Raw genomic sequence first — 25,000 nt, 5'->3', positions numbered from 1 at the left:
CATTTGTGTGGTGCAAATATTGGTTCACTTTTATTGGCCCAAGCCTGGATATTGTCTAGGTTTGGTTGAATTTGATGGACTGCCTAAGTATCTGAGCAGTCACAAATAGTATTGTGCACTCTGCAACCGTTGAATCTCTGATCTTTTCAATGGTGGAGGGAAGGCCATTGACAGCCGAAGATGGTTGGGCCGAGGATGCTACCCAGAGGAACCTGTGCAGAGATGTCTTGGAGCTGGGATGACTGACCTCCAACAACCACAACCATTTTCCTGTGTGCCAAGTACTTCTCTCTCCAGTGGAGAGTTTGTCTCCTGATATCCATTGATTCCAGTTTTGCTAGGGTTCTTTGCCACATTCAATCAAATTGACCTCTTGATGTCAAGTGCTGTCACCTCCCCTCTGGAATTCGGCTCTTTGACTGCTGTTTGAACCAAGGCTATAATGAGGTTAGGAGCGGAGAGTCCTTGGTGGAACCTAAATTGGGTGTCACCTAGCAAGTTCTGGAGTGCAAGCTTTCAGTACTGTTGCTGGAATGTTGCCAGGATCTGTAGCTTTTGCAGTATCCGGTGTCTCCAAACATTTCATGATATCAGTGAAGTGAATCAAACTGGCTACAGATGCCAGTTTTCAATGCTAGGGACCACTGGAAAAGGTCATAATCTCAATAAGGGATCATTCATTAAAATGAGACGCAAAAGAAATTTTTCTCTCTGGCCGTAATGACTCTGCGGGTGTATTTACTGCTTGGAGCTCTTGCAGCTGAAATACTGAATTATTTTTAGATCAGTATGGGAATCCAAGCGATTGGCAAAAAAGTAGGAAGGTAGAATTGAGGTTTGGGTCTTGTCTTGTGTTATGCAGTCTGTGCCAAAAGACCCCTTTCTGCTCCTTTGCCTTAGCATCTTATTTTTGAAAAGTTGCACGATCGAGCTGATGCAATCTTTTGTCTGTATTAAATGGGAATTAATTTCAACAACATGCTGCACAAAACATTGTTTCGGCTTCAGGCTTAATGTTTAAACTGAATGGAATTACACCACTTGACCTACAACAGAATTACTGTACCTCATTTAACATCAAGAAAAATGACTTTCTGCAAATTAATGCTGTACATATTAGATGTAAAGATTTAATGATTAAGTTGACCTTGTAGCAGCCATGTAGGCTCACCAGCAAGGTGAACCGGGAGAGACTTTCCTGCTGAGAGCCTGAAATGGCAATAAGGGACTCTGAGGAGCTTGTCAAGGCTGATCCTTATTGGATAGATAAGATGTAATAAGCATACATATTGGAAGTTTTCTTTTCATAATGGAAGGCAGTGAGAAAGGCCACTGAAGTTGAGTGCGTCAATAATTGTGTATAAGGGATTTCCATTTAAAATCCACTGGTAACAAACGTTAGTGATGGCCCTAATTGGTCTCTTCCAGTTCATTCCTATAAGACTTTTTTTTCTTTAAATTGTAAATTGACAGTTAAGCTCCTTTCTCCTGTTTCTACGTGGAATTCCAACTTAGCCTTGGACAGGAAAGCAGAGAGAAAAGACATTACAACCCGGATGAGCAATGTGTTATTTGCATATGTATATTTAAGCAAGCATACCTAATTATTTCCTTCCGCTGATGAAATAAACTGACTCTTATTCTGAAGTCCCCTTATTTTGAGCTATCCTTTATACTTGGAAATAGCAAATGGCTTCCTAAGGAACCAATGTCATTTTTGAGGAACAATGCAGACTTCTGCATAGAATTCCAACTGAGTTCTAGAGGATTCACAGATGCTTTTGTACCTTCTGACTTATGGAATTCTAGTTATCACTAGAATATATTTAGTTTCATTCCCACAATCACAGCTACCTTTGGTATGAAACAAGTTTTCCACTTTTTTCCTCATTGCAATTTCAGCAGTAACAATTCTTGTGACCTATTTTTCTGTGTACCCTCTTATATTTGTTTGCATTAAGATTGAAATTGAACAATGGTGCCACAGAACTGAACAATGCATGAGGCTGATTGAGGAGCATTGTGTGACTATTGCCGGAGGTAAAGGTGCAAATGTGGATGAATAAGACATCATGGGTGCAATCATTTTCAAATCATTGGGGTCTCCACTTTTTTTTTGCTGTGGAAGGTGGGGCAGCCTATTAAAATTACTGATGATGCTATATTGGACACAGCAAGCTGTGTCCAATGTATGCATTGCATAAACTGATTTTAGCAGCATTTTTTTCAGAAAATTAAACTTCCCAAATGTGCATTTTGCTTAAATGAAATCTGTAAATTGTAATAAAACACTATTCAATTTGCTGTGAGAGGTCTAGAAAAAATATTTAATCAAAGTTAAATTCAAGTTTGTTCTTGTAACTCAAATCATTAGCTTTCTCCGTTTCCTATCTCTCCTCTTCCATTCCTGTATATTCTGCTGCCTCTGTTTTTAATGTGATTTATTTTGTAATCTTAAAATTATCTAAACTAATCACACTTGATGTCTCTTTCAGGTTATGACTTTGCTGCAGTGTTGGAATGGTTTGCTGAGCGTGTTGATCGAATCATCCTTCTGTTTGACGCTCATAAGCTAGATATTTCTGATGAGTTCTCTGAAGTTATCAAAGCACTGAAGAATCATGAGGACAAGATCCGTGTAGTGCTGAACAAGGCGGACCAGATTGAGACCCAGCAGCTAATGAGAGTTTATGGTGCTCTTATGTGGTCTTTAGGAAAAATTGTCAATACTCCTGAAGTGATAAGGGTATACATTGGCTCGTTCTGGTCTCACCCTCTACTGATTCCAGACAATCGCAAGCTTTTTGAGGCTGAGGAACAAGATTTGTTCAAAGATATCCAGAGCCTCCCTCGAAATGCTGCTTTACGAAAACTCAATGACCTGATCAAGAGGGCACGTCTTGCAAAGGTTTGTGCACATGCAACGCATCTAGAATGGCTTTATACTCTTCAAATAACTCTTTGAATCTCCTGTTTTTAATTTTTGTCCGCTTTCATGTCTTATTTATGCTTTTTTGATAATTGAGTTTTATTAAGGTTTTGTGTACTTCATTGAAATCCCTTTTTAAGCCATCTCTATAGATTAAGGCTTTAGTTGTCAAATGCTTCCTACTGGCTTTTCCATTTATAATTTTAAAGAACAGCATGTATAATGCATATTTTCTGCACAGTTTTGAGCATAATTTTCAACGCATTTGAACAAATTTTAAAATTGCATGGGTATGGCTCGGTTGCTACCTTTTCTTGAATACGATGATCTTAGCTTCCTCATGGACATTGGATATATTGCAAAATTTTATGTCAGTTGCACACAGTCTTGGTAAGACTCCGTCTGGACTATTGTGTATAACTTTGCTTTCCTCCTTTCTAAAAAGCTGACATTTATGTTGGCAGTTCAGAAAAGACTCATTCTACTCATTCTTGGGATGAATGGCTTGCCTTATGGTTAAGGGTTGTAGGATAGGCCTACGGTCACTGGAGTTTGGGCAGTTCGAGGTATTTTTATGGAACCACAGGCAACATAATGGGGATTGGACAGGGTGGATACTAAGGGTTCTTTCATTTCTTCTTGGATGTGCAATTGGCTCAACCAGTATTTATTACCCGTCCTTGGTTTTCTAGATATGGTGGAGATGAGCTCCATTCTTGAATTGCTGCAGCATTTGGTGTAGGGCACTTGCAGTATTTTAAGAAGGGAATTCCAGGATTTTAACCCAGCAACAGTGAAGGGACAGCGAACATCAAGGAAAGAAGGCTTGATTCTCTCTAAGATGGTCATTGCTCGGCACTTGAGTTTCCTGTTGCATGGGAGATAAGCTGGAGAACCCTAAGGATGAGAGGTCCTTTTAAGATGGAGATGAGAATTCTTTTTCTCTTACATCTGTAATTTTTTTTTAATAGAATTCTTTTCACCAGGAAAGCATGGAGCGTAGCTCATTGAATTTATTCAAGGTAGTTATGTGTTTTTGATGGAGAAGGGAGTAAAGTTATTTAGGCAGGCAAAAAAGTGTAGGAAAGTGACAATGGGATCATCTGCCATCTTTTTCAAATGGAGTAGGTTTGAAGCGCTGAATAGCCTACTCATTAGACCTATGTTCTGAATAAAAGTTCAGCAGATGACTCCAAGGTGTCTTGAAAGAGGGTGCAGAAAAAGAATGTGAAGAGGGAACATACCAATGTTTTGTTGATGGATGAGTAGAGGTGTAGTACAATGGGCACAGAACGCAATAGATAACTTCACGAGAAGGGGAAAAAAATGTGGTATTCATGCATATCTAGTGTGATCTGTTTATAGCCTAACTCTTTGTACTCTTATGTGGAAATTAAAAATAAAATATTTACCTGCTATTAAAAGGAAATTACAATTCTAATCCATCCATTATGTAGTTACATGATTGTAGTAAATGCCTTACAAATTTCTTTCCTAACCTCACTGACACCCAGAGCTACATCCATTGAGCTTCTTTCCATCCTGCTCCCTGTACAGTCTCAATGATATTTTCCAGTTTCTCTGTTTCTCATTGCATCTTTTCTGGCAACGCCATCATTGTTTTGAATCCTCAGTATGATGTTCCTTCATCAAAGGTTCCTCTTGACCCTGCCCATTCCACTTTTTTCCCCCAGTTTTTTACTTCCATTACTTTTTTACTATTTTCCATTCCTCCCCAAACCTTACCAGGTTGACTTTGCCTTCCACTACCCTCCCATGTCCTCTCTTTAGATCACTTCCACCACCTCCATCATGATACCGCTGCTGAACTCACTCACTCATTGGTCCAGCAATTCGGAGGCCATTGGTAATACTTCCTGCTCACCTTTCCCCTTTCCCCACACCTCATCTCATCTCTTCTTCTAGAAGAAATTAAGCTCCTCTTCTAACTCCCTCCCCTGTATCCAGGATGTCAAAACATTCTTTCCAGGCAAAAGAGCTGTTTACTTGTCTTCCTTTTAATTTTGTATTTTCCTGCTTTTTGTTGTGGTCTCCTCTGAGGGAGTCTGAAGTCCAAAAGATGATTGCTTTGTGTAACTGCAAGCGCATCCATAACTTTTTTTTCTGGTCACCTCTCATGTACTCCTTACCTCAGCACTTCTCCCCCTCCTAGACTTCTGTAATGAAGCTGTAAGAACAGAACTTCATCTTCTAATTAGGTATTTTACAACCATCCAGATTCAACATTTGAAGTCAACAATTTTGGATCATAACTGCTATTCCAGTGTGTTTATTTGCCTTGGTATGTTACCCATGGTTCTGTTATTTCTGTTCACACCACCTCTTTTAGTCCCTTTTTTTTTCCCTCTTTGTAGTTGTAAACCTTAAGACCTTGATAATATGACACCGTCTCCAATTGAAGTGCACTTCAAGTACAGCTTTCCTGTGGGCGAGATCTTCAAATCAACCCTAGGATATTGAGTGAAACCTGACTCTACCTTTCAGTTTCACCATTGTTTGTGCGGAATTAAAGTAGCATCTCCATATTACAAAGTATTGAAAGTTAACTTCCAAGGGTAAAGCTAATCTTAATTAAAAGATAGTTGTAATACCAGCCTATTAATATCTTTGTTACTAAAGAATTTCTGACCCATTTGATGTTCCCAAACTTGGAATTACAATACATAATCAATCAACACTGAGGCTGGCCACATTCTACTAAAAGCAGAAGGTTGGTTTTTTTTTTTATTTTTTTGAAGCTTTTTATTTCTATAATGTTATTTGGTCTTGCATGTGGAGACATTTATTCTTAAAAAGCATCGGCAACTTGGGGTATACCCTATTTGGCCTCCAGGCTGCTATTTATGCTACATTCTGGCCTTCACCCATCTTTCATTGTCTAAATTTATCATAACTCAATTACCGTTGCACGGTAAACATGGCTCAGTGACTAGCACTGCTGCCTCATATTGCCAGGGACCAGGATTCGATTCCACCTTTGTGCAAACTCCACACAGACAGTCGCCTGTTCTCCCCGTGAGGGTCAGCAAGAGATTCCTCCAGGTACTTCAGTTTCCTCCCACAGTCCGAAGATGTGCAGGCTAGGTGGATTAGCCTGGGAAGGGCAGGGTAGGCTGGTGAGTCTGGTGGGATGCTGTGAAGGTCCTTGGGCACTCAACGGGCCAAATGGCCTGCTCCCATACTGAGGGATTTCTGTTTCAATCTTCCCCTTTTTTTTAAATGATTTCTCCAAAATAAAGGGCTGCAGGAACAATCTCATCTGTTCTTGTCTTTGAACCCAAAAATTACTTGCTTCCCTTTCCAAAAGATCTTCAAAGAATGTCTCTTCTTCCTATCTCCAGCTCAAAATATGGATGAGGGGAGCAGGGGCTAGTACTGCAGTTCAGAATGAAGATGATGGTGGAAGCACAGCAATCATTTGGTAGCACTTCCAATAATGATTGCCGAGCCTAGCTTCCCACAATTTGTTACACTCTTGCACTCCCTGGACATGCAATGCTGTAATCACTTTACATGCACACTAGATGGAATTAATTATGGTGTAGGGAGCTCGGACCCCAGTCGAACTCCACTGGTGACTGGCTGCCAACATGAAAAAGACCCTTTTTTATCCACTCTCTTCTGCCAGTCAGCACTTGTCGGCAATGTCACTCACTGGACAAATGTGCTTCAAATTTCAGAGTTCACACCCTGCATCTTTATACCTAAACTCCAGAATAAACATTGTAGGTGTCTTTATTTGATCCAGCATGCTCTTTTGAGTATCAACTTTAATAATTCTTACAAATGAGTTGGAAAGGTCAAGGTGCCCTGCATTTAAGTGGAACAGTTTCACCACAATGAATTATTACAATGAATTATCAAGCTTCCGGAGCTTGAGTTTCTTTTCCTGTTTACTTGTTCCTTAGAAATACTTAACTCTTGTTCTTGCCTGTCTTTCAGCATTCTTAACTTTTTTGAAGGAAGTCTGTTACTGGCTGCCTTTTTCCAAATGTTGTCAAGTGTGGTGGTTCTGCAGATGGTTTTAGTAATCAAGTAACTGTAGCTGTATACTGTTCAGGTCTAAGATCTGCTTGGTGTTTAGTGGTAAAGTTACATTTGACTTATTAGAAAATGATGGGATATGTGATCAGTGACTAAGGAAGTGTTGAGTATTAGTTTTACGTTTTACATTTTTCCCATAGTTACTTTTTAATTCTATAATGGGAATTGTCTTTTGAGTCATCTTTTTAGGCTGGCTTAATTATACATGGTAACTTTTTTGAGGAGTTGTCCAGTAATATTAAAAATCAAGGCAATTCAACTTCTAACTATTCCCTTCCATAGAAACTTCAAAATTACACTTGTGCTGCTGCAAAACTGCTGATCTTCCTGCAGTTGCTAACCGGTAGTAAATTTGTTGAGCCATTACAATTACTGAATTTGTGGTTTTTTGGATCTGGCTCAGGACATGGACAAATTTGCTCATTATCGTTGTTGTAGCCACTGACTATGCATGCATATGCTTACCCAGTGTTGGGCTTTCATATTGCACCTTTTTTTTTTTCCCAGTTTTTTGTATTTAAAATATAAGGGTCTTTGGCAAGTTTTCCTACTTAAGGAATCCCAAATTTCATAGCCTCCTGCCTCACACTCTCTTTTTTTCTTTTTGGCAATTTTGGCCCATCAAGCCCACACCAACGCTCTGAAGGGCATCCCACCCAGACCCAACCCATTCCTATAAGTCGGCGGTTCCTGTGGCTAATCCACCCAGCCTGCACATCGCTTAATACTATAGGATAACTTAACATGGAAATCCACCTTACCTGCACATCTTTGGTATGTGGGAGGAAACTCATGCAGACATGGGGAGATGTCTGTATGGCATTTGTGCAGTTGCCCTAGGGTGGAATCCAGTCTGGATCCCTGGTGCTGTGAGGCAGCAGTGCTAACCACTGAGCCACCATTTATGTATACTCTGTTTCCTGTCACTTAGCCACATCTTTTCAAACTCTGAATAAAGCTGACCAGGTCCTGGGAATTACTGGCTTTTAAGTTCTGCAGTCTCTTGGGCATCCTGTTTGTTCTGTGCCACCATCCCAATGATTTTTCTCAACTGGATGGTTTTGCAACAATCCCAAAGTCTGCACGCACTCTATGCCTTTAAATATGTTTGCAAAAGAAGAGTGAATGTGGTTCCTTACTATTTTTGATCTGCTTTTTGTGCCTTCTACTGTGAAGTCTCTAGCATTTTCCCCCATTTATAATTCTCCTGTCTTCGCCACCAAAGGATCAGCAGGTTACTTCTACCTGTTTAAATAACAGGTGTTAGCCTTGAGGTATGTATATTGTGACTTTATCTACTTTACATGAAGAGGCACCTGAGTCATCACTTGGCCTCTCTTCTGGGTATGATTTACATGATTCTTTTCATCTTTTCCTGGACATTGTCACCAAGACCTGAAGTAACTTCATCTGTACCTGGATAAACCAAATACCTACTGGAGATTTTGCAATATGACACTCAACCTACAGTTCACTAACTTTGCTGTCTGGAACAGTTACAAGGGGCTGCATTTTTACCGGAAAAAATTCAAACTGCAATTTTGGCAAGTTTCATAGGCTTGTCTCTGTAAGCTGTATGGAATTTTCTCTCTTTGCCACAACTTGGCCTATTAGTTATGCCTCGCAATGTCTTTCCTCTATCAGAGGCAGAATTTTTAAGGTTTTTCTTATTCAATGTGTAGAACAGATTCTCTAAGCTAGTGCTAATTCGGAAATCTTTCCAAACTTGTGATCAAAATGTAATAGAATTTTACTGGTCAGAAGGGGGCCATTCGACTCATGTCTGTACTCTGTGAAAAGTGTGACCCGGCTAGTCCAATTCTGCAACCCTATCTCCGTAGCACTTAATTCATCAGCTTCAAATATATAGCCAGCTCTTTTCTATCCTCCTATAGAAGCTGCCTTCCCCCACTCTCCCAGGCGGTGCATTCCAAATCCTAATAATTGAAGTTTGTCCTCCTCTCACTCACTTCTAGCTCTCTTGCTGATTGGATTGAAATTGTGATCCCTAGTTACTGACATACTAACTAGTGGAAACAGAATCTCCTCCTTTTGCACTGTCAAAATTGTTCATAATTTTGGACACCTCAGTAATGTCACCTCCTCCTTATTTTCCTTGGAGAGTAGATTTAAGCCTAATTTCCCTAATCTATCTTTTTTGAATTTAAAAATTCCTCATTCGCTTTCACAATATCCATCTAGTTTTTGGGCTGACGGACACTGGAAATATTGGCCCATGATCAGCCACTTATGTTCAAGGCTGACCATTCTTTGGGGATGAGAAGAGTTCAAAGCTAGCTCACCTAACCTCAGATGAGGAATTCCACCTGCCTTGTGCCCTGCCACCCCACACCCCACCGCCCCCCCCTGCCCGCCTCACCAACTGTCTGCAAGGCCAAATATGTTTTGGAAAAAATTGTTCTGGGAATCTTCTATACCCAATTCTGGACTTGACCTCTTATTTTAAAAGTAATTCAAATCTGCTTTTGTTGTTAATGTGGTGAAAGTCAATTTGAGACCATCCATGCCATATTCTGATCACTGTATTCGGATATTCACCTTACTTTAATGAGCCAGTTTCCATTCTTCAGTTTGTCTGGCTTTTTTTAAGACCTAAGCCTGATTCAGCGTAACAAATCCCTGGGTGTGTCTTGTCTCATTATAATGGAACTTATTTTAAAATTGGCAAGATGTATGTTGGAATGAGCGTTCCAACCTTTTGTTAACCAATGATTTATGAATTAAATTACAGGATTTGATGTACCACTTCTAATGCAATCTCTTCTAGCTGGTGGCTGCTTTATAACACAAGTGGTTAATGTTCTGAAACTGAATTAGTGAGATATGTGGTGTGACAACAATTAATTTCTGGAAGCAGCTATTTTAATGCAAAATAGCATCCTGCCCTTATTATTATGGTAGCATGCATTGTAAAAAGTCTCTAAAACGACCAAATTGAGCAAGCTAAATCAAAGCTTAAAAATCTAAATCAAGTCTGATTGCAATATGCTCAAAAAAAATTGCTGGAAAAACTCAGGTGTGGCAGCATCTGTAAAGGAAAAAAAATCAGTTAAAGTTTCAGGTCTGGTGACCCTTCCTCAACTGATGCTGCCAGACCTGCTGAGTTTTTCCAGCAACTTTGCTGTTGTTCCTGATTTACAGCATCTGCAGTTCTATTGGGCTTTTTCTGTTTGCAATATTACAGCTGATTTACAAGACAGCCGTGCTATTAGGGTAAAGGTGAGAACGAGCCACTGGGTTAGTCTACTTCAGATCCTGACTGCCCTGTGGCAGGAAAATGATGCATGTTTGTAAAATGCCTCATTCCCTCGTCAGAATGTGGATTTAACCAATCATTTGTTTTGAAGCATTATGGCAATTTAAAATTGCTTCAGTATTCGAGCATTTACTTCAGTTGCCCTGTCCAGTAGATTTTAGTCTAGCAGTGTGAATAAATGCTTCCTGACCATAAACCTGAATGTGTACAAACACTGAAATTCCTGGAGAAACTCAGCAGTATCTGTGGGAAGAAAGCAGAGTGAACGTTTGAGTCTGGTAACACTTCCTCAGAACACTGGACTCTACATTTAACTCTAATTTTCTCTCCATAGATGCTGCCTGACCTGCTGAATGTCACCAGCAATTTCTGTTTTTGTTTCAGATAGCCAGTGTCCACAGTTTTCTCTCATTTTACTTAAGCCTAAATAGTCTTTATCAATTTTTACCAAAGCACCTCCTGCGCTGATTTCAACACTCATTCAACTTTTTAAATTGCTTTTTGCAGCTCCCAAATACCATATGATTTTCTTCTCTTCCATTCAAAACTCACCTAACATTAATAAATGCTGCTTTACTGTCGCCTCAGTGACCAAAAATAGTGTTGTTTAGTTTTATTTGTTTTTACCATTTTAATTTTGTGTAGCTTCAAATTGTACTTTTTTTAAATTTTGGAAATGGAACTTAGTCTACATTCCTGCCAATCCCTAACAGTCCCTTGACTTGAATTGAAATCCAAAAGATTTATACTTGATGCATGCTTCCTAGGCAGCTAATCTGACTTTCTATTAATCTTCCACCATACCTGTATTCACCAGTTCTCCTTGTCCATTTAATTAAATATTGAAGGTATACAAAACTCTTTTTAATTCTGTCTAAAAGCATGTTCACTTCTTTTGAGATAAGGTGTAGAGCTGGCTGAACACAGCAGGCCAAGCAGCATCAGAGGAGCAGAAAAGCTGACGTTTTGGGTCGAAACCCTTCTTCAGAAATGGGGGAGGGGAAGGGGATTCTGAAATAAATAGGGAGAGAGGAGGAAGTGGCGAGAAGATGGATAAAGGAGAAGATGGGTGGAGAGGAGAGACAGGTCAAAGAGGCGGGGTTGGAGCCAGTAAAGGTAAGTGTAGGTGGGGAGTTAACAAGGGGATAGGTTGATCCAGGGAGGACAGACAGGTCAAGGAGGTGGGATGAGGTTAGTGGGTAGGAGATGGGGGTGGGGACGAGTTGGGCTGGTTTTGGGATGTGGTCGGGGGAGGGGAGATTTTGAAGCTTGTGAAGTCCACATTGATACCCTTGGGCTGCAGGATTCCCAAGCGGAATATGAGATGCTGTTCCTGCAGCTTTCGGGTGGCATCATTGTGGCACTGCAGGAGGCCCAGGATGGACATGTTGTCCAAGGAGTGGGAGGGGGAGTTGAAATGGTTCATGACTGGGAGGTGTAGTTGTTTGTTGTGAATCGAGAGTAGGTGTTCTGCAAAGTGGTCCCCAAGCCTCCGCTTGGTCTCCCCATGTAGAGGAGGCCACAACGGGAACAGTGGATATAGTATACCACACTAGCAGATGTGCAAAGTCGTCTTTGGGCCTGGGACGGGGGTGACGGGGGAGGTGTAGGGGCAGGTGTAGCACTTGCTCCGGTTGCAGGGAAAAGTGCCGGGGATGGTGGGACTGGAGGGGAGTGTGGAGCGGACAAGGGAGTCAGTGGTCCCTCTGGAAAGCAGATAAGGGTGGAGAGGGAAAAATGTCTTTGGTAGTGTGGTCAGATTGCGGATGGTGGAAGTGTTGGAGGATGATGCATTGGATTCGGAGGTTGGTGGGTGATACGACGGGAATCCTGTTTTGTTTGTTATTGCGAGGAGGGGATGAGTTGCGAGAGACACGGTCGAGGGCGTTTTCGACCACTGTGGAGGGGAAGTTGTGGTCCTTGAAAAATGAGGACACCTGGGATGTCCGGGAGTGGAATGCCCCTCTCGGGAGCAGATGCGGCGGAGGCGAAAGAATTGGGAATAGGGTATGGCCTTTTTTGCAGGAAGGTGGGTGAGAGGAGGTGTATTCCAGGTAGCTGTGGGAGTCGGTAGGCTTGAAATGGATATCGGTTTCCAGGTGGATGCCAGAGATGGAGAGAGAGGTATCAGAGATGGTCCAGGTGAACGTAAGGTTGGGGTGGAAGGTGTTAGTGAAGTGGATGAACTGTTTGAGCTCCTCGGGAGCACGAGGCGGCCCCGATACAGTCATCGATGTAATGGAGGAAGGGGTGGGGGATAGGGCCAGTGTAGCTTTGGAAGAGGGATTGTTCCATGTATCCTACAAAGAGGCAGGCATAACTTGGGCCCATGCAGGTACCCATGGCCACCCCCTTTGTCTGTAGGAAGTGGGAGGAATTGAAAGAGAAGTTGTTGAGGGTGAGGACAAGTTCGGATGAGGGTGTCAGTGGAGGGGGGGCGGGGAACGAGATTTCATTTCTTTTCTCCTAGTTTTAAAAGAAGTTAAGGATCAGTGCATAAAGGCACATCCCACTGTCCAAATAGAATCCTACAGAACACTAGGATCTTGGAAACAAAAACAAAATGCTGAAGAAACTTAGCTGGTCTGGCAGCATCAGTGGAGAGAAACAGCTATTAAGTTCTAGAGTTCAATATGACTTCTTCAGAACGTAAAAAATTGGGAAATGGTGGGGGGTTGTTCTTGAATGCTGGTGACAAAGTGGGAGGAAGTGAATGGAACAGATGGTGAAGCTGCCCAGAACAAAACTACAAAGTTTGAAAGGGAGTGCTGATACTGGTACATGGGAAGAAAATAGGTCTGCTGTACTGAAAGGAAAGCCAACAGGATGAAGTAGGTAATCAAAATGGAGGAGAGAGGTCATATGCTGAAGTTGTGGAACTCTAACTGAAGTCCTGGAGGATGTGAAGTCCCCAATTGGGAAATGAGGTGGTGTTCCTCCAGTTTGCTTTGAACTTCATTGGAACACAGGCCCTAGGTGGAATTGCTGGCATAGGAATAAGATTCTTTTCTTGAAATGGCAAGCAACTATAAGGTGGGATCATTGCTACAGGCAAAGCATTCACCCAGTCTGCATTTGGCCTTGCCAATGTATAGGAGACTACACTGTGAACAGTGAATACAGTAAACCAAATTGAATGTTCAGATAAAACACTGCCTCATCTGGGAAGTATGTGCAGAGCCTTGGGCAGTGAGAAGAGAAAGGGAAAGAGCAAGTGTTAGGCCATGTGCCACTGCCTGGGAAGGTGCCATGGTGCAGAGGAAATGTTGGGAGTGACAGGATTGAATCAGGATGTTGCACATGGAATGGTTCCTGCAGAACAGTAACAGTGGAAGTGATTTGTCCTCCCCATCTGTCAACAGCATTTAAAAATAAGAATTCCAGACTTTTTTTTCTTTTTTTTTTTTTTAAAGTTCTGATCAGTCACTTCAGACTCTAAGTTTACTCCATCTTCCTTATCCCCTACCTCAACATATTCTCCCTCTTCCTCACCAGCGCCCCGCCCAACCCAACCCCTTCCCTAGGCACTGCCAGAACTAAGCTTCTCCAGCTTTTGCTCTTATTGCCAGTTTCCAGCATCCACAATATGTTTTGCTTGTGTACATAAGGATCTCAAGTTTGACACCAGGTGATAATTTCTCCAGTTCTAAAGTCAGGGAGGAAATAAACTGATATGTGCCTGTGTGCTGAGATCCTGTGGGGAAATTATGGGGCTAATCTGTGGTGCATTTTGTTCAACAGACTGGGCTGTATAGCTGTATGACTGACTCGGTTCAGGCATTCAAGACTTTTTTGAAAGAAGCAAGAAGGCTACCAATACACATGAAGCCAAACTTGATAGCTGGTACTTCTGGGCATTGAAGAGATCAAACTTGCCACAAGCCTTGATTTTTAGCTTTCAGAACTTGTTGGCTTTTGCATATGTTGTAAAGAATGGACACTTTTTGGCCATTTTGTGTGCTTTAACAAATTGCCTACCTGTAAGGGTTTTTCTTTCTCTGTCCCTTTACTTTGAAAAATATTGCTGATTTCATTGTTAGAAATAATGACCCGGTCACAATTGCCTTTAGTCTAAAATCTGGCTGTGAAATCTCCCCGTATCTAGTCAGGTATTAAGAGTATGCAATGCCTAACTTGTTGTTCTTGGACAAACTTTTGTTGAAGTTCAGCTGGCTTGCTAATTTGGTGATCTGCAAGCTCAATGTCAAACATCCCAGCAGATGCAGTTTCCTTTGGGATGCATATTAGTTCCTGGAACATTCTAAATATGAAAAGAGCCTGAATTTATCACTCATCACTTGTAGTAAGGGAAGTAATATTAATCGGAATTCTGCTATGCTTTTGCATTAATTTGTAATGCTAACAATTTTTTTTTTGTTGTGGAGTGTGCAATTCTCACAATGCTTTGTGATCATAAGCATGACCCCAAGCTTCCAATAACACTTATTTGCACACCTTTCCTGTCCAAGTCAAAGGTGTGATCATGGATACTGATGTGAATCCCAGTTATGCCTGTCTGCAGGATATATGGAACAGTCCACAGCCACTTGAGTGCCCACCCACAACTTTTCAGTTCCACCCACACCCCTCCCAATGATGTTCTTGTCCAGAAATGGGAAAGTGAAGCTTTGTTTTTGCTTCCAATTTCCATCCTTCTCGCCTGGTTCATCTGATTCTTTTCTCCCTTAGTTTCACTCTTTCCATTTCTGGGGATGTGCTGTCCACCAATATCCACTCTGGCACATCCCACTATTGCAAGGATTCCATTTTTTTAATTCATTCATTCATGAGATGAGGGCATCGCTGGCTAGACAAATATTTATTGTCTATCCCTAATTGCCCAACACAGAGGGCAGTTAAGAATCAACCACATTGCTGTGGGTCAGACCAGGTAAGGATGGCAGTTCCCTTCCCAAAAAGGCATGGGTGAACCAGATGGGCTTTCTGCCAATTGTCGTCATCATTATTAAACTCCTAACTCCAGATTTGTTTGAATTCAAATTCCACCATCTGCCATGGTGGGATTCGAACCCTGGTCCCCAGAACATTTAACTTGGGCATCCGAATTAACAGTCCATTAATTGTGCTACTAGGCTGTTGCCTCCCCATAAAGGATGGTGCGATATAAAGGTACAAAAAGTACTTGAAATATTTGGCAGGTCTTGCCTTCATTGCTGTTTGGCCACCAGGTCACACAGCACACCCATTCCTAGCTGCATTGCATCCTGCTACCTCTCTAGGTCATTACTACTCTATCCCCAATGCTGATTGTGAGCTATAATCTTCATTCTTCACTGGAGGATGTACACATACAGGTGAGCCTTCAAACAATATGGAAGACTTAACTTGCTAGCAAACTCCAGAAGTGTACAGGGAGCAAGTTGTCTTATCTGGAATAAAAGCTAATTATTTGCATGCTGAGCAACAAGTATTGTGTAACTTCATCCAGTTCTCATCCGCTGGAACTGGGTGTCAGTTACATCCTGACTGGCTCACAGTGCCAAACTACAGGCTGAGTCAGGCACAAGGTGAGGCTCTTCCTGCTCATCCTCTTCATGAAGACTGCTCCATGCTCTGAGTTCCTCTAACTGTTATTCCCTTATTACCTGTTCCAGTTGTACAGAGCACAATATATTAGGATGGTGTGACACAGCCAGTCCAGAGTATAGAAACTTTTTCTAATTAACCTCTTCAGAGATGTTATGATACACCTCTGTAGCATTGAACCCCAGCCTCCTGGCTCAGAGCAATACTGCCAACTGCCACGAGCATTCTGTCTGGTATTTTGCAGGACTCCACTACACTGCTGCAAGCATCAGAACTGTATCTTTTTGTCTGCTCCACCATAGCCCTGGTCAAACTTCATGTAGCATTGTATCTGCTCCTAGCCTCAGCAACTGTTATCAATCCTGGTCACAGTGGGTGGCCCTCCTCCCCCAGTAAGTAGCCTTGTAAGACATTTGGACTCTGGAATGTAGCAGGATCACTAGACTTCTCCAGTGTATAGAAGTCATAGCAGCCCCCAGGGTGCAGAGAATCTTCTTAAACTCCAGCTGAGATGCCAATGCATAAAAGCATGGAGAGGCAAGGCCGGGATGCTGAGAACATTTAGAGAATGTCCCTGAACTGACGGAGCTTTGGAAAATTGAAACCAATGCATCATTGATCTCACTAGTGAATTCTTAATACTTGCACGGAAAGCTGCTATAGAAAAGAGGGAAGTTGGGGGTGACTGAAGAGTGTGCCAGGGTATCATTGCTGTTCTGCTTTGGAATTCTGATAGAGAAATGTAAAGAGAGAACATTGGGCTAGTGACAGTGAAAATGGAGCAGGAGGAGACATAATTTATGGACTGGTGGATATCTATCCTACTTTTGAGAAATAAGAGCAGAAATACATGAAATTGAACAGACCCATCAACCACAGTGCGAAAAATCCCCCATTAAAGGAAACAAATGTGTTGATGATTGACATGATTTTCTGGGTCGTTACCATTAGAATTTTTCTGATTTAGTTCTTTTCTAATCTTTTTTAAATCTTTTGTGGTTAGAATATGAGACTCATTTCAGAAGGTATTTGAGGTAGTTACAAAGTGAGAGCTAGAGTAATGTGCAGACCAGATTGAGTACGAGTTTCAGACTCCCATCCTGACTAAATTAGTCAATGATGAAGTTTTCAATGGAACTTCTGTGATTTGTCGTTTGAGGATAGGTTTGCATTTTTTTTATTTGCTGTGATGGTATTGAACTTGTAACCTCTGGATGCTACTATGGTACTTGTATTACACCAAAAATGAGAAATTCCCCATCTTCTGTTGTCAAATGGGGATTTGAGTACTTGTACAAGTGAAATACAATTAATTTGCCATGGTTTTTCCTGTTCCCAGGTTCATGCCTACATCATCAGTGCCTTACGAAAAGAGATGCCATCTGTGTTTGGCAAGGACAGCAAGAAAAAAGAACTAATTAACAGCCTTGGAGATATTTATGCCAGGATTGAACGAGAGCATCAGATCTCCCCTGGGGATTTTCCTAACATTAAGAAAATGCAGGTAACAGTTTATTAACATTCTTTAATATTGCTGTTACTAGCACAGTACCTATGAGCCAAATGTATTGGAAGCTGGCATCCTTGTATTGAATGTGTTTGTCTGATTATACACTTTTGACAATTTTGTATACTTGCTCTGTAATCTTGCTTGTTAAGTATTAACAGCTTAAGTCGTCGCACACTGTCCTAATTTTATCATTGTATATTTGATAAATACTTTTTTCAAAGTCTTAAGCGATGTTTATTCATTTCTTCCTTTTTTTTTCAAAAGTCCAACATTGCCACAGATGCAACATTAGCACCACTGTTATAAACTTGTTTTGTTCATTCCTGTAAAAATGTGGCAACTGGGTAACCATTCAGTTATTATCCATCTAATTTGTTAATGTCCTTTTTTTACAAAAGAAATCTGTCCTTGCCCAGTCAGACTTGCATGTGATTCTAGACCCACAGAAATGTGGCTGACGGCCAACTGTTTGTTGCCCCAGAGAACCAATCAATTCAAGACTAATTAATGTTTGGCATGGGATGGTGAGTTCACAGGCGAAGCTAGCAGCTGTTGCTAGACTTTTTTTTAAATAAGTCAAGGCTGTGAAATTAAAATTCACCTAATGTATCTCATCCCCTGATTAAGTGCTTTCTAATAACTCATTTTTTTTACTGTTGATTTTGAAGATTTTAAAAATCTGTTTTTTAAACATTGGCAAGAAACTAGAATTGCTGTAGGGATTTCATCTGTATTGAATAGTGATAGCTATCAGCAAAATTATTTAATCTAGTAAAAGCACCAACATTCTGCAAAAATGAACTTCCAGTTGCCTGCCACTTCAACACCACCTTTTTTGTTTTTGTTCCCTGGCCAACCTGAATCTCATGCTTGCTGCAGTGCTCCAGTGAAGCTTAGAACAAGTTGGAAGAACAGCATCTCATTTTCCACTTGGAAACCGTACAGTCTGCTGGACTCGATATTGAGTCACAGTTTTAGGGCTTGAGGTACCTCCTCCCACGTCTTTCGCCCCAAACCCCCCACACCGGGCCTTGTTATCACATGGTCTACTATTACACACAAACCATTGTTCGCTGCTAATTGTTCTCCTAGGCTGATCGTTATCCACTCCTTTTGTCTGTCCAACTGTTCTTCTCTCTCTTCTTGTGCTGTATCTCCACCTATCATTTACTCCTGCCCCCCTCTCTGCCTAGGTCCTGCATAAAAAGCAACTATTTCCTAGTTACCATCAGTTCAGAGGAAGGGTAACTGGACCTGAAGTGCTAACTCCGCTTTCTCTCCTCAGATGCTGCCAGACCTGCAGAACATTTCCAGCAATTTGATTTCCAACATCTGCAGTTCTTTTGGCTTCTAAAAGCGCTGATTTTTTCAGCGTACACATGCGTATGTGAATTAGGAGCCAAAGTTAGCCACGCTGCCTGCTTGACTTATCCTACCATTCAATTAGATCATGGCAAATCAGATTACTGCATGATTCCTCTCCTATCACACAATCCATCTTATTCCCTTCCCTTGAATGACTTCCTTGTATGATGCTGACATGACCAGTTAGCTCATCTGTAAAAGTAGAGAAAACCTCAAACATGTTGGATAATAGCAAAGTCTGAGACTCCCGTCCTCTAGGTCCCCTTGTGCCGTAGTGTTTGCAGCTAAGCCTTCAACTCCCTAACTGAGCTGACACTCCTGCAGATAGCTTTGCCCTGGATCACACTGTCAGAAGTCACATGATACCAGGTTATATTCCAACAGGTTTATTTGAAATCACAAGCTCTCGGAGCGCTGATCCCTCATCACCTAACATCACCTTTCAAATAAACCTGCTGAACTATAACTCGGCGTTGTGACTTCTGACTTTGTCCACTCCAGTTCAATACCAGCACCCCCATGTCCTAGGTCATACTGGATCATCTAAAAGCTCCCACATTCAACAATGGCAGCATATCACCTGCCCTGCCATATCTAATATATGCTAATTATAATTAATACAAGCTACACCTCCCAAATTGTTTTAGCAACGCCAGTGATCTTTATAATGATGAAGCAATATAATTATTTTCTCAACGTACCAGTTTCTGATTTAACCTGCACAAAATTGGAAATCGTGTGCTGAAAAGTAGTTGAAAACGTTCTTGTCTTTCCTTGAGCTCCCTCCTCGGTGCACTGTTTGCTTTTCTTTTGTGCAGTAAAGCTTACTGGAAGCACCTTTTTTTTTCCCATCTGTGCTAAATTCCTAGATATACCCACTCCTCTGCCTTCCTCACTGCCTCTGCCTCCTTCCCAACCAACAAAATTGATTTCTGCCAGTTTATGTCTGTAGGCTGCAGAAGATCTCCATGTTAGGAAAACCATGTGCATCAGGACAAAGTTGAATATTCTTTCGTTGAATTGACAGTAAGTTTACAGAATGCAGAGATTTGAATGAACTAAAGTTTATAGTGGGACCAAGATGGGAGTCTGGTCAGGCAAAATCCAAGAAAGTGATAAAGGTATTTCAGCAACAATTGGATTGAGCTATGGATCAAAACTAGTGATAGTGTATAGTATTTGTGAGAGACAAACACTGCAATCAGAAATATCATACACTGGTATAGGTAATGGCCCAAGTGTAAGATTTTAATTTCCGAACTGATTATAGTTCTCTTGGTATGTGTCCTTTTGGTACAAATCAGAACTTGTCTGCTCTTTATGCACGAGCAGGGAATCCTCAATGCTCAAGTTAATTACATCCTGTTTTTGATTTCAGGACCTACTGCAGGCACAGGATTTTGCCAAGTTTCAGCCACTGAAGCTTAAACTTTTGGAGACAGTCGATGACATGTTGGGAAATGACATTGCTCAGCTCATGATCCTAGTACGTCAGGAAGAAACCCAGCGGCCTGCCCAAACTGTGAAAGGTGGGGCCTTTGAAGGCACGATAAATGGCCCATTTGGACATGGATACGGTGAAGGAGCTGGTGAGGGCATTGATGACCTGGAATGGGTTGTGATCAGAGACAAACCAAGCTATGACGAGATCTTCTACACCCTCTCTCCTATCAATGGGAAAGTCACAGGGGCAAATGCAAAGAAGGAGATGGTAAAGTCCAAGCTTCCAAACACTGTGCTAGGGAAAATTTGGAAGCTGGCAGACATAGATAAGGATGGTATGTTGGATGATGAGGAGTTTGCATTGGCTAATCACTTAATTAAGGTCAAACTAGAAGGTCACGAACTACCCAGTGAAATTCCACAGCATTTGATTCCACCATCAAAGAGAAAGCTGGTTGAGTGATCGGAGTAGTGATTGTCATCTTCAGGGAGATGGAGGATAAAGGCTGGGAAGTGGACAGTTTTAAAGTCTTGATACCGAAGTTAGGCAGGCAGACAAAATGATGGGAGAAATGCAAATTTTAATTGAAACATGTATTCCAGAAAAATGTTATCAGGAAAATATGATCGGAGAAAGTATTTCTTTTTTTAATAAAAGAGCATGTTGTAACCTGAGGCCATTGTATACCATTGCATTCCTGGGCATTTTTCTATCACTAAATTTAATGTTTCAGAAGCAGCAAATCCAAGTTTTAAAGGTAACATATTGCCTAATTTATCATTATCTTAAAGGCAAGTTAACCCATCATTTTGTTCATTTCTACACTCTTTCTATTTCAAAATAAAACAAAGATGTCACCTTGAATACAAGGGGTCTTACAGAACTTCAAGTTGTCCGTTCTTATCAGGAAGCTGGAATTTTATTTTATCCATGTTTAGCACTGTATTGAATAACTAGCGTTAGCCCTTTTTCAAAAACCCCAGACTAGTTTGTTTTCCCCTTGAAGAATAGATGTTTTTCTAAATGCAGTTTGCTTTGTGGCCTTCCTTTTTTTTTTTTTTTTTTGCAGCTTCTGAATCATGGTTTGGTGTTTTACTTGTTCAATGATCTTTTGGGTGGGTGGGTGGATATTGCAAATATTCAAAGAACCCATCCAGTGTCAAACCAAGTGTTGGTATGTATGAAAGTATTTGCAGGACTTTCTGTACACTGAAAGTTTTGGAGACTTTACCTTGTCCTGTGGGAAAGTTCCTATTTTGCTGAGTCATTTTAATTTGTAACTTTGCTGTGACTTGTCTGTAACTGTAGATTAATTTTGTGGCTTGTATGGTAACTGTATAAAGTAAGACTGGTTCAGTTTTTCTTTGCCAATGTTGTAACTTAACTCTAGTGTATGAAGAACTCTGAATTGTATAGTGGTATATTTAAGTATTTTCTGTATACCTGCATTTACAGTGCACAATTATATACTGAAGCAAAGCATGCAAGATAACAATGCATTCTCCAGTTAAAGCACATTCATGAGTGTGCTGTAACTTGGTACACTGAACCTTTTTGCCTTTTTAAGAGTGTGTACATGTAGCTGTTTTCCACGTCACCTATCCTTTCTGCTTTGTGTATTTTTAAAAATTTCTCGCCATTATACATTTACTTCGTATTGAGCATTGTCTTTTTTAAAAAAAAAAAAATCTCTTCCATTGTGGTTTATATTGAAAACTACACCACTGTTTCCAACTACTGCTTGCATGGTATTGTGACTTTTTTGTGACTAAATTTGTTTTTTTTTCAAGTAGTCAAAAATTGCTCTAATGCATCAGTGTAGTAAGACATTGAAAGTATTCAGTAAATCCCAGAGACAGTACATTTTTGTGAGCTTTACTGAGTGGATATTAAGCTGCCTCATTTTCAATTATTAGCCTTGCTGATGTTCTATCCAAACACTGATTTGTGACACACCTTTTTTTTTGTATGAAAAATTGTAATTTCTTAGCAGTTAATGTTAGTGTGGTTACTAAAAGTTGAGCAAATCTACAACTTGTGAGAATATGCTGTCCATATTTACATTTTACAGTTCTTTTGTCAAGAAGTTGTCTAAAGGGAATGTTCCCAAATAAGCACCAAACATTGAGCTGAATGAAAAAATTGCTAGACCCCCACCTTCTCACCTCCACCCGCGCCCCCCCCCACCACCGCCACCACAACCTAATTTACAGTGCAATTGAGGAAAAAATGCACGTCTCTCATTGAAAGAGGAATGCTTGAGGAAAGCAAACGAGGAGTTTTGTATGTTATCGTTGGGCGTTGTCAATTCCCTGCTGACATGATTACATCAATGTGAATAATAGACTTTGACTTTTGGATAATCAGTATTGGAATTGGGATTTGTGGGAACGTTAACCTCTTGCATCACTTTGAACCATTTGTTTTTAAATTTCAAATATAGAATCCTTTTTCAATTTAACTACAGATTATCAATGATTTAAGGTTCCCATTGGAATTCCAGAAGTGGGGAGTTTCTTTTGGATGTTTTGGTGGCAGAGGGAAGAACCAGAAATTTGAACAATCAGTACTCTGCATGTGGAGCTTTTGAAGTAAATCCTAAGGGAACTTTTTGTAGTTGGATGGACAGGGTCAAAAGAAATTACGTTGTTTTTGCAGGACCACTAATTTGAGTATCTGAGTATTTGGATGGTATGGTTGTAAGGAGTCTGTAGAAAATGCAGGCTAATTAAATAGATTATCTTTATCTTTTTACATGTTTTGTGCTATTTGATGTTTGTGATAGCTGGGTTAGCCTAACACTATAGTGGAGATCTGTGCGATCCACGTGCTAGGAAAAGATCACCAAAAATGCCTCCTTTTTTTATAATGCACAGTTGGGTTTTTTCTCTAGATGTTTTGAAGACTGCCACCAGGTGCATTTGATCTCCTGAGTAGGTGTCTGAACTAGCTACTAACACAATTCTTCAGCACTGTAATAAAGTACTCCAGCACTTACTTGGGTGACACTGATTTAAGCTCTTCAGGGAGCCATCAGCGCTGATTGTAACATGACTTGAGGTCAGTTCACCTGAGTCTGAATCAGGACATATACTTGTGCCCTTTTTATTGTTTGCCCAGCAATGTATGATATAAGCACTTTCCAGTTAGTTTTCATACATCCATGTGATCGAAATAATTAATGTGACCTTTGGTAAAAATGTAGGACAACTTCGGAATCCTATACATAACCAGTTCAGTTAGAGTCACACACTCCTGCTTCCTCTAAAGGAATCCATGCTGCTTAGTCATTTTTGTAAGTCATGCACATTAAGAGCTAAGATTTCCTTTGGTTACTACGTCAAAAGAAAGTGTTTAATGTATTCTCCAAAACCCACCACAAATAGACAGCATGGGATGTTTTCACAAAAGACACTTTCTCCAGTTTTCTTTGCTTTTTATTGTTCTCCAGTAAAATTCAAGGATTAATGAATGATGGTTTAATCTTTTGACCATCAGCAAATGCCTAACGCTACTTTCCACAAACTCTAGTGTAAACTAATTGAGCAGTTCCTTGGGGCTGTTGTTGCATGTGGATCCCTGGTTTTCATTTTAGTAAGGATGTAAGAGAATTTTTGTCTTCCATAAAGTGTACTGCTAAAGAAATGATACCTTTTTAATGTGAAATACTCTAGTACAATAGGGTTAAACATTGGACTAGTGAGCTGTCTTTGCTTTAAGTTGTTGTTTGTGAAAAGAGATTGCTACTGAATTTGTCAACTTTGTATGGAGCAAAAAGCTACTGATTATCTTCCAGATTTTAAGGAAACTGTGTACTGTTGAATGGGGGATACGCTTTCCTCTGTTTTGCTGTGGCTTACTTTTGGCTTTTTTTAAATGTATGCCTGTTGTAAAATTGTGTTGCACCTTCATGGCTTTTGCTCATTTTGACTGGTTACGCTTCCTAAAATTTGTCTTCTCCCAGCATTCGGTTCAAACAGACTGTTCTCCATTTATACTCTCTTTTGGGCCCAAATTTCAAAATGGGTTGGGTGCTAAGCTGCTTTAGTGATGTGTCCTTTTTTTTTTATTTTTTTTTTTTTGTCCCCAATCCACTTGATCCTGTAAGTGATATTGGTAGAAATTAGATGTGTACACATGCAAGATTATACTATCCTGAGTGCATTGAGTTCAAAATTCCTAGTGGATCAAACATACTAAATTTCTGTTTCTGTTTTTCTCAAAAGTTCCAACTTACTAACATTTGGGGGCAATTTACTGTGGTCTGTCAAGAGTACTGATTTTCCCCTATTTGCACTTTTAAGGGTTTGTTACCTCACTACTGAGTTGGAAGACTAAAGATCAGCATCAGTTATGATCAGTTGAATGTCCAACTTGCACACTTATTGAACTTCTTAAAGTCATGATCATTCACTTTTTTCATGTATGTTGGCGCATAAGTTTAAATGTGGCACCTTGGATAGCAAGTCGCCAAAATGAGCAGAAGAAAATGACAACAGTGCACTGTGATTTTTTTTTTAATATATTGGCACCTCCACAATGTTGACTGGGGTGGAGAAGGTCAGAAATCAAATGACACCAGGTTACAGTCTAGCAGCCTTATTTGAAATTTGTTTTCAAATGAACCTGTTGGACTATAACATGGTATAGTCCAATTTCTGATGTTGCAATTATACACATGCCTTTACATGTAGTTACTGTATATTGGAAATTCTGTGGCATTCCTGGGTTTGTTCCAACTGTGCTTCCAAGAATCTTGACATTTTTCTTATTTGTCCTTTTTTGCCAATAATATGCTATGTACATTTATAAAATATTGTATTTACAGTGTACAAATATGTGCAGTTTCCTTTAATAAACATC

At 40.5% G+C, this 25,000-nt stretch overlaps 1 protein-coding gene across 1 annotated transcript; it reads left to right on the top strand.

Moving 5' to 3' along the window:
- Nucleotides 1–1,918: 1,918 nt before the first annotated feature.
- LOC109922607 (EH domain-containing protein 3) lies at nucleotides 1,919–25,000 on the top strand. The gene is made up of 4 exons (XM_048592573.1): nucleotides 1,919–2,040; nucleotides 2,496–2,908; nucleotides 17,158–17,322; nucleotides 20,072–25,000. The coding sequence occupies exons 1-4, from the start codon at nucleotides 2,001–2,003 to the stop codon at nucleotides 20,597–20,599; spliced, it is 1,146 nt and encodes a 381-aa protein (XP_048448530.1). The 5' UTR covers nucleotides 1,919–2,000; the 3' UTR covers nucleotides 20,600–25,000.

The sequence above is a fragment of the Rhincodon typus genome, unplaced genomic scaffold, assembly GCF_021869965.1.
Source record: "Rhincodon typus isolate 14 unplaced genomic scaffold, sRhiTyp1.1 hic_rhity00001462, whole genome shotgun sequence".
NCBI lineage: Eukaryota > Metazoa > Chordata > Chondrichthyes > Orectolobiformes > Rhincodontidae > Rhincodon > Rhincodon typus.
The sequence above is the reverse complement of the archived record's forward strand: the minus strand, read 5'-3'. Positions and strand labels throughout refer to the sequence as shown.